The following is an 8455-nucleotide window of genomic DNA, read 5'->3' as shown; positions in this document are numbered from 1 at the left end:
AGGAAATTTTGGATTTGTATAAAGATCTACCATGCCTCTGGGACGTGTCCCACCAATTGTACAAAAATAAACAGGCAAGGTATAATGCCTTGGAGATTTTGTTAAATAAGTGGAGAAAATGTTGACAAAAAAATAACCTTGGAGTTAGTTACAAAGAAACTGGAAAACATGAGGACCACTTTTTTAAGAGAACATAAGAAGGTATGTAACTGAAACTCAAATTTAAGTATCTATATATATCTTTTTTATATTTATTGATATGTCACAATAACTTTAGTTACAGAGGTACATACATACATATTTGGTGCATCATTTTGCTATTGTTCTTTTCTTTCAATTACACCTATATGTATGCATCGAATTGTAATGTAATATTGCGTAAACACCTATGATACGGAAAGTTTGGAAAGTGTCCATAAATAAATGCAATATTTATTTTTAATTATTTTTTTACAGGTGGAAGCGAGTAAGACAACAGGTGCAGGGGCCGCCAAATTCAATTCAAAATTTGCTCCAAAACTCAATGAAAACTCACCTACAATACGCCTAGATGACGCCTAACATAAAATAATGTCGAATTATCTAAATAAGGTCGTTCTTATTATTTTGACATTACAATCTAACTGGATGGATTATAAACAGTGCGGTGTCGTTCTTGGGTGACATATAGTTTTCTCGCATGCACGCGTGGACTTTTACCGGGCTTTGCGCTTATCTCTTCTTACGTATGAAATTTCGTCGATGTAGCTCTACATACCTACCTTTAGAATTCTATAGCAATTTTTATGGCGAAAGAAGCCGGTCTTTACAGAATGAAGTTAGATATGATTGCGCCAACGAACGTCGTGAATATTATTGTTTGTTTGAGCGAGTGATTATACCGGTGTAATTTAGAAAGTTTTTGGAATTTTAGCAATAGTACGGTGGAACGACAACAAAGCCGTTACATTGATAAGTTCTTACGTAGGTGTAGAGCCAGTGGAAAAATTAAAAGATACTGCAAGGACTCTAAAAACAAAGTGGATGTAGATTGCCCTCAAATTTTCAAAGAGTTAATAAACATATGGGGGGAGTCGATTTAGCCGATATGCTCATTTCTCTTTACAGAACCCCATTCAAGACCCGGCGTTGGTACATCGGCATATTTGCGCAAATTCTCGACGTATGTATCAATAATGCGTGGCTTTTACGCCTTTAGTACACCTACGCATTCGTATGCGGCAGCGAATCTCTGCGAAACTACTGCGTAGCGAAATATCTGCGGAACGTTAGTACACAGCAATGTTTTCGCAACTTTTTCGCAATGCGTCTGTGTAATGGCCATTTCGCAGTTCCTTGCGAAACAATACTGACAAGGACGCAACTATTTCATCTATCTATGTGCTAGACAGCTAGAGTGAGACATATCATATGCGAAAACCTGCCATACTACTGACAGATTTTTCGTTGTTTCGCTGCCGCACGCGAATGCGTCGGTGTACTAACGCCTTTATACCGACAAGATTGCTCAAAATCGCAAAAACAATGGAAGCCTCTCAAGGATTTCCGATTTGAGATTTCTGAGGTGTTGACAAAGTTCGGACTTTGATTTATTAGCTATCAATTAGTGATGCGCAGCGCTTTGTTGCGAATGCCTGTACTTGAACATTATTTTCAGATAAGTATATTATTTACGTGTAAGTGTAGTCTCAGTACAAAAAAATGTCTCAGGAAAAGCGATGTAGAAGAATGCTACAAATGGTAAACAATACAAATGAACAAGAAGAGGATACCTCCATTCCAAAATATCGTCGCGTTTATCAAAGAGTAACTAAAAACCCGGTAAGTCTACCGTCTTCAAGTAAAATCAACATTTTAGAAGATATAACGATCCATCCTTCTGCTCCAACACTAACCTCAACTCCTTGTCTCGATAATTGTGAAATGACTCCTAAAACCCGCAAGATTACGAATCTAGTTAAACAAAAAGAAAACTCTGAAACTTACACAAGCCCTAGTACAACTCATGCTTATAAAGTGTTGAAAAATGTTGAAAGAACAATGCCCATTTTTCACCTGAACATGTATAGAAATGAAACAAATCTTAAAATTTAGCTTATTTTATTGTGAACTCATTACGCTTATCATTTTTTTATCAGAGACGTAGGAAAAAAAGATTTTTGTTATTTTTCTAAACTCGTACAAACTTCTTAAAAAATGAAATTATGGTTTTTGAACGTTATCTGTAGAGTTGCTACGTTCCGTTTTACTTGCTGGCGAGTGACGACTGAAGACTGACTTTTACTATTTTAACTAGTTTTATTACTGTTTGTTATATTTTAAGTAGGTACTTAATTCTTTTACCTAAATAGTAAAATATTATGAAAATTTATTAAAGTCAAGTAAAAAATAATACGAACATTATCAGTTTACGTTTAATTATGATGATGATAGAGTGAAACGGATTGTTTTGACGTTTGACAGCCGCCTGTCATATTCGAATCGGCGCAGTCTCTTTCGTTTTGCGTTTGCGTCTCGTTGTGTACTGTGCGATTTTGTTTTGCGTTCCTGTTTTTTACGACCCATTTTACCGCCCTTGGACTCCGATACCTTCCCCACCTGACGACCTTTGCTTTTATTAATGGATTAACGATGCCGCCACTACGGAAACCTGACCGTATACTTTGCATAAACTGCAATATTTGTGTCAATACATTTCGACGTTACCTTGTTCTCGAGCTCAACACAAGAGTAATTTCATTACTTAGCGAATGGATATCACCAAGGATTGTAAGTATAAATTGCTATTATTATTTGTCGCCTAAAGATCTTCCTGTGACAGTATGATACATTAAGACATGAACGACAATTAGCTTTTTTACCGTTTTCCTTACAGTTTATTTTTTTTTTACGTACCTACCTGTTTTTTTATTTTATAAGAAAAGAATTAGAAATAAAAGTCAAGGAGAAAAATAAAATCTAATTAATGTTTATGTAGTATTTCAGATATGAATTTATATTGAATACAATATTTCAGATTACTGAGGAAGATTACATTTGCGAACCGTGTAATAATCTACTCATGAGAAGTGTAAATGAGCAATTAGCAACAAGCTGTGATAATGCTCAAGCTTCAGGATCATCCCAACAAGGTCGTAGACAAGTGTGTAGTCTTTGTGGAAGATCAATATTAAACCGTCAGAGCCATCCTATTGTTATTGACAATCCATCCGAAGAACAAATACAGATCCTTGCTGTTATACAGTCAAGAATAACACCCCGTCAGGTAACTGTTTTTATTAATAACCATTTACTCACAAAATCAGTTATTTGCTTTCTGTACGGATCTATAGAAGCTTTTTTAGTGATTTATCCCTGTTGTGATGTATCCAGCATGAATGGAAAACTGCAAAAGGAAATTATTTCCATACATAAGTACAAGCAGTGTGCACATAAAACATTTTTTTATTGTTCAGCAACAACTATAAAAATGCATAAAAGTAATTTAAATGTTAGTAAAATCTAGTTATTTCAAAAACTAAATAGTGTTAGAAACAGATATAGGTAGAAGGCAGTTGTTTTTATGTCTGATAGCATTTAACAACTTATTTTTTTTTAATCGATTCCGGGTAGATTCCGGATGCATGAAGTCTGGGCCTTAACCCAATATAACTTTTGTAAATTGTCTTTCATAGGTATCATCATATGATAAAATATGCCACTCATGCTGGATGAGTTGTAAGAGAGCTGCTTTACGTACCCAGCAAGTCGACAATATCCGTAGAGTGCCTATTGAAGACGTTGAAGTTGAAGCTGAAGCTGACACGATTGCCACCGAACCAGTCACCCAAAATGTGGAAGTGCCAACACTGCCAACTGAAGCTTCCTCAAGTGAGATTACACTGGAAAACTACAGACGAGCAGCAAATACTGCTTCTCATTGCCTATTTCCTAATTGTGGAAATACCAGTCTGCACAATATGACTGACTCATTTCGTGCAATGGTGCTAAGCACATATAAGTATTATATTCCTATTCACAGCCGTGTCTGTACAGAACATAGAACAAGTAATGAGTGGGCTAATCTTTATGACTTCACACCTCAACAAGTGGAACATATATTCTCTTTTGTAAATGCTTATAAACCTTGTCTGGATTTTTCCAAAGTCGAAAGTATTCACGAAATTGAAGAAAATATATTTTTTTTTTGGACTGGAAGGACCAAACAAGACTTTTTTACTCTTCTGGAGGAAGTGCCTCGCATACGAGAAATGCACAAGGGAATGTTAGCCTTAGCAGCATTCTTAATCAAAATAAGGACGGGTGAATCAGATGTTCGTTTGTCTACATTGCTTGATGTACCTCGCAGTACCTTAGAGCGTTTAATGAACAAATGTAGGGAAATTCTTATCCAAGATTTTGTTCCTAGAAATCTCGGCATTACTCACATGGCTAGAGAACAGCTTATGGAACACAATCTCACTATACCTAATGGTTTGTACAATGAAAACTATACAAATGCCATAATTATTTGTGATGGGACATACATATATATAAATAAAAGTTCCAATTATTCCTTTCAAAACGATACCTATTCCCTTCACAAGTATAGGAATTTATTGAAGCCATTTTTATTTGTTGCTTGTGATGGTTACATTTTGGAGTGCTTTGGTCCATACAAGGATACCACATCTGATGCTGATATCATGATTTCTTTATTAATGATGACACTGCTCCTCTCAGATCATATTTTCAAGAAAATGATGTCTTTATATTGGACAGGGGTTTCCGAGATGCCATGAGAATGCTAGAAGGTTGTAATTACAGGCCTCATATGCCAGAGTCTCTGTCTGAAAACGAACACCAATTAACAACACAACAGGCCAATAGGAGTCGTTGTGTCACCATATGCCGTTGGGTGGTTGAGGCTGTGAATGGCCAATTCAAAAGGGATTTTAAACTTTTGAGGCAAGACTATTTCAATAAATCTGTACCCCATATGATGGAAAACTTTCAAATAGCCGCTAGTTTACTAAACAGATTTGGTGTTCGTTTTCGTGATAGGGACGATGCAAATGAAATCGTATCTATAATAAGAGAGAGAATCAATCTTGAGAACAATTTAGCCCTGTTAGTTGACGAGATAAATATGAACAGAAGGTCTACTGCATTTCAAAGTATTACAGCAGACCGGGATAATCAGTTTACATTCCCTAGGCTCACATATAGTGAGTTGATTCTCTTTGCCCTAGGTACTTATCAGATAAGGCAAGCCAGATCTTATTATGGCGAACATATTAGGTTTCATGGCTCTTATAGAATAGAAGTATGTAGGGACACACAGGATTTTTCGGAATACAATGTAAGAGGAAGTGGTGACACAACATTAATAAGGGGAAAAATTAAGTCCAGGCACATTTCCAGAAAAATATATTATGTATATATTTTAATAGAAAACAATGTATCTAGTAGAGCTGGCATCATTGAATATTGTTGTAATTGTTTGGTCGGGCGCAGAACCATTGGGTGTTGTGCCCACATCATGACATTGGTATGGTACCTTGGATGGGCTAGATACGAAGAGAATATATCTGCTCCTGCTGAACGGTTGGATGATGTTGTAGTAAGAGATATAGATTTCGATTTATGAATAAAAATATACCTTCTTATATTAATGTTTCATTTATGATTCCTGTTTTACCCAGATAAGAAAGTTGCTTTACTGTAGGCAAGACTGTAGGTCAGTATTTGATCCACATAACACTAACCTAACCTACAAAGTAGTAATTCGTATTTTTTAAAATTCCTGGCGTTTAACTGGTAAAAGTGAAAACAGGGAATTATTCCCTAATCAAGCACGCAGTATTCCTGCTATACTTGCGGTCTATACATAAACTTTCTTTATCAGGTTTTCAAATGTATGGAAGGTGGGCATTGTACTTTATAATACTCCTACTTCACGAGTTTTAAAAGATTTTAAGAGCATTTCGCCATATTGTGAACAGATTTATAATAATAACTTAAACCCAGCTTCAACAGTTAATATGAGTCGATCAAGTTCTCTGAATGATTTATCATGTGCCCCATACTTAACATGTCCGTTGAATGCTGAACGATTAACCGAATTATTATCAACACCTCTTGAAGTTGCAACCACTTCTAAACGTATCTGTGAAAAATCTGAATCAGAAACATTTTTAGATAATTCAGAGTTTATAGAAGGCAAACAAACGATTGTAAATCAAGAAGAAAATTTGATTAATAAAAATATGTTTAGTAACAAAACTTGTGAAAAAAATTCAGAGGTATCACAAATTGTCAATGAGCCTGTCACTTTGACTAGTGCCCTATCTGATCATAGATATTCGCAGATTATAGCGACCAGATGTCTTCTTACTATTCCTCTTTAAAAAGAGGCATAAAATGGTTCCGCAAAGTGATGATGGAATTATTGTTTGGTGCAGCTTTGGTGAATAGTTGGGTGGTTTTTAATATGGGAAAGGAGACTAAAATGCCAAAGAAGGATTATCTTGAATCGGTGATTGAAGGATTTACAAAACAACCGATATCTACTGGTGGCACAGGTATGTAATTTTTTTACTAGTTTAATTGTTTTATTAGCTTACTAAGGACATTACCTCAGATTTAATCTTAATCTGATCCTCAACTACCCTTTCTAGTTTTATTAATAACCTAAGTAGAATCCAATCGCGCGATCCGTTTTACTGTAACTATGCCCTTCAGAAGCAAGTGAGTAAGTTGTGTGTGTGTGTGTGTGAGAGAGAGAGAGAGAGAGAGGGAAAAGAGAAAGCGGAAGAGAGAGAGAAAGTATGTGTGTGCTTAATGATGTAGAATTATATTTAAACTAATAAATTGTTTTGTTTCAGGATACTCTCAAAGTCTTAAACTAAAAAAAGAATCATATCTTTGAAAAAATGGATTCTTTACGAAGAAAATGTGTAGGTTGCTACCAGAAACTACGTTCTACCTTAAACAGCAAAGATGCCAATAGAAAAGCCAAAAAATAAAATCATTCTGTGCTGATTGCAATAGGCCAATGTGCCTAAAATTTTTTTTTATGAAAGTCACATGTAACCTAACTGTAAGTATGCCCTTCAGGTATTCGGAAATCGGACGACAAATTCTTCAGAAGATAAACGCATTTAACTAAATTCTGTTTAGACCAAATGTTGCGCAAGCCGCCCTCAGTGATTAAGTTGTGTTTTTTTGTGTGTGTATGTGTGTGTGTGTGAGAGAGAGAGAGGGGAGAGGGAGAGAGAGAGCGAGAGAGAGTATGTGTGTGCATAATGATGAAGAATTTTATTTAAACTAATAAATGGTTTTGTTTTAGGAAACTCTCAAAGTCTTAAACAAAAACAATCATACCTTTGGAAAAAAAGGGTTCTTTACGAAGAGGTTGCTACCATAAACTACGTTCTACACTAAACAGTAAAGATGCCCCTAAAAAAATGAAAAAAATTCAATCATGCTTGAAATTTATGTCATTTTGTTTTACCTAAAATGTTTTTTTTATACTCACGTGTAACCTTTTTCAATACTTTTTTTAATAAATTTATTAAGTATACGGATTTTATCGATTCCTTTACTTTTTTGCTGTGTACATCACTATTGAAAGCTTCAACTGAACCTTTATTTCGGTGCTATAGAAGGTGTTCAGACCTCGTAAATATTTTCTTTGATAACTTTAAAATCAGTTATCACTTTATCAGAACCCCGGGCGAATCCAGAACATGATTTTTCATCCCTCTGTCATACGTAGATCCAAGTTTCATTAGATTTTTTTTCGATTTCACAGAAAAAAATTGATCTGAAGTAGCTCCTTCCACGAGAGGTCGGAAGACCCTAAACGCACTAGCAAAATGGTACATCGAAGGTGTAAAGGCCTCTTATAGCACTAGATCAAAGAACGCAAAAAAAAAGCGCCGCAGCGAAGGTGTTAATAAAAAATACACATCAATAAATCAATAGTTAGGGCGCGTTCCCTCCGTGTCGTGACGACAGATAATCGTGTATTTTTAAGTGTCATGGCTTATATTATGTTTAAATGGAGGTGTTCCCATTTAGAACGACACAATTTACTGTCGTCTACGACAGTTTTTGCAGTGACGACACTTTGTCGTGACAGTGGGAACGGCAAGCACGACAGTCGTAAAACGATAAAAAAATCGTGGAAGACCAATGCCCTAACATTATAATTATGTATAAACATATAATTAGTCTAATACGTAGTCCCTTACTTGTTCACGGAAACATCCGGGGATACTAGTGGAAAAACTCGATCTTAGTATAGTTATTTAAACTCTGAAAAACGTGCAGATGTTTGCGTGAACAATAATTTGGCTACGTATTAGACTGATTATATGTTAATACATGTAATGTTATAAATCTATACAGAAACAAATTTCAATTTTAAGTCTATTTTACTTTTACAGCTACACAGATATCTACAAAGTGG

General features: G+C 35.4%; 1 protein-coding gene and 1 long non-coding RNA gene across 2 annotated transcripts; both read left to right on the top strand.

Annotated features, from left to right (window-relative positions):
- Positions 1 to 2375: 2375 nt before the first annotated feature.
- LOC123701151 lies at positions 2376 to 5707 on the top strand. The gene is made up of 4 exons (XM_045648548.1): positions 2376 to 2769; positions 3017 to 3265; positions 3675 to 4473; positions 5685 to 5707. Exons 1-4 carry the CDS (start codon positions 2632 to 2634, stop codon positions 5705 to 5707), a joined length of 1209 nt encoding a protein of 402 aa, XP_045504504.1. The 5' UTR covers positions 2376 to 2631.
- A 64-nt stretch (positions 5708 to 5771) lies between these two features.
- On the top strand, positions 5772 to 7580 carry LOC123701266. Its single transcript, XR_006752710.1, has 3 exons — positions 5772 to 6563; positions 6867 to 7081; positions 7331 to 7580. It is a non-coding gene; the product is annotated as an uncharacterized LOC123701266 (long non-coding RNA).
- The last annotated feature ends 875 nt before the right edge of the window (positions 7581 to 8455 follow it).

The sequence above is a fragment of the Colias croceus genome, chromosome 21, assembly GCF_905220415.1.
Source record: "Colias croceus chromosome 21, ilColCroc2.1".
Classification (NCBI taxonomy): domain Eukaryota; kingdom Metazoa; phylum Arthropoda; class Insecta; order Lepidoptera; family Pieridae; genus Colias; species Colias croceus.
Note: the sequence above shows the minus strand (reverse complement) of the source record. Positions and strands in the feature narration are given on the sequence as shown.

Coding starts and splice junctions, on each gene's coding strand:
- LOC123701151 (XM_045648548.1), top strand. CDS start 2,632: ATGCCGCCACTACGGAAACCTGACCGTATACTTTGCATAAACTGCAAT. Junction 2,770..3,016: donor AATGGATATCACCAAGGATT/GTAAGTATAAAT, acceptor ACAATATTTCAG/ATTACTGAGGAAGATTACAT. Junction 4,474..5,684: donor CAATCTCACTATACCTAATG/GTTTGTACAATG, acceptor TGTTTTACCCAG/ATAAGAAAGTTGCTTTACTG.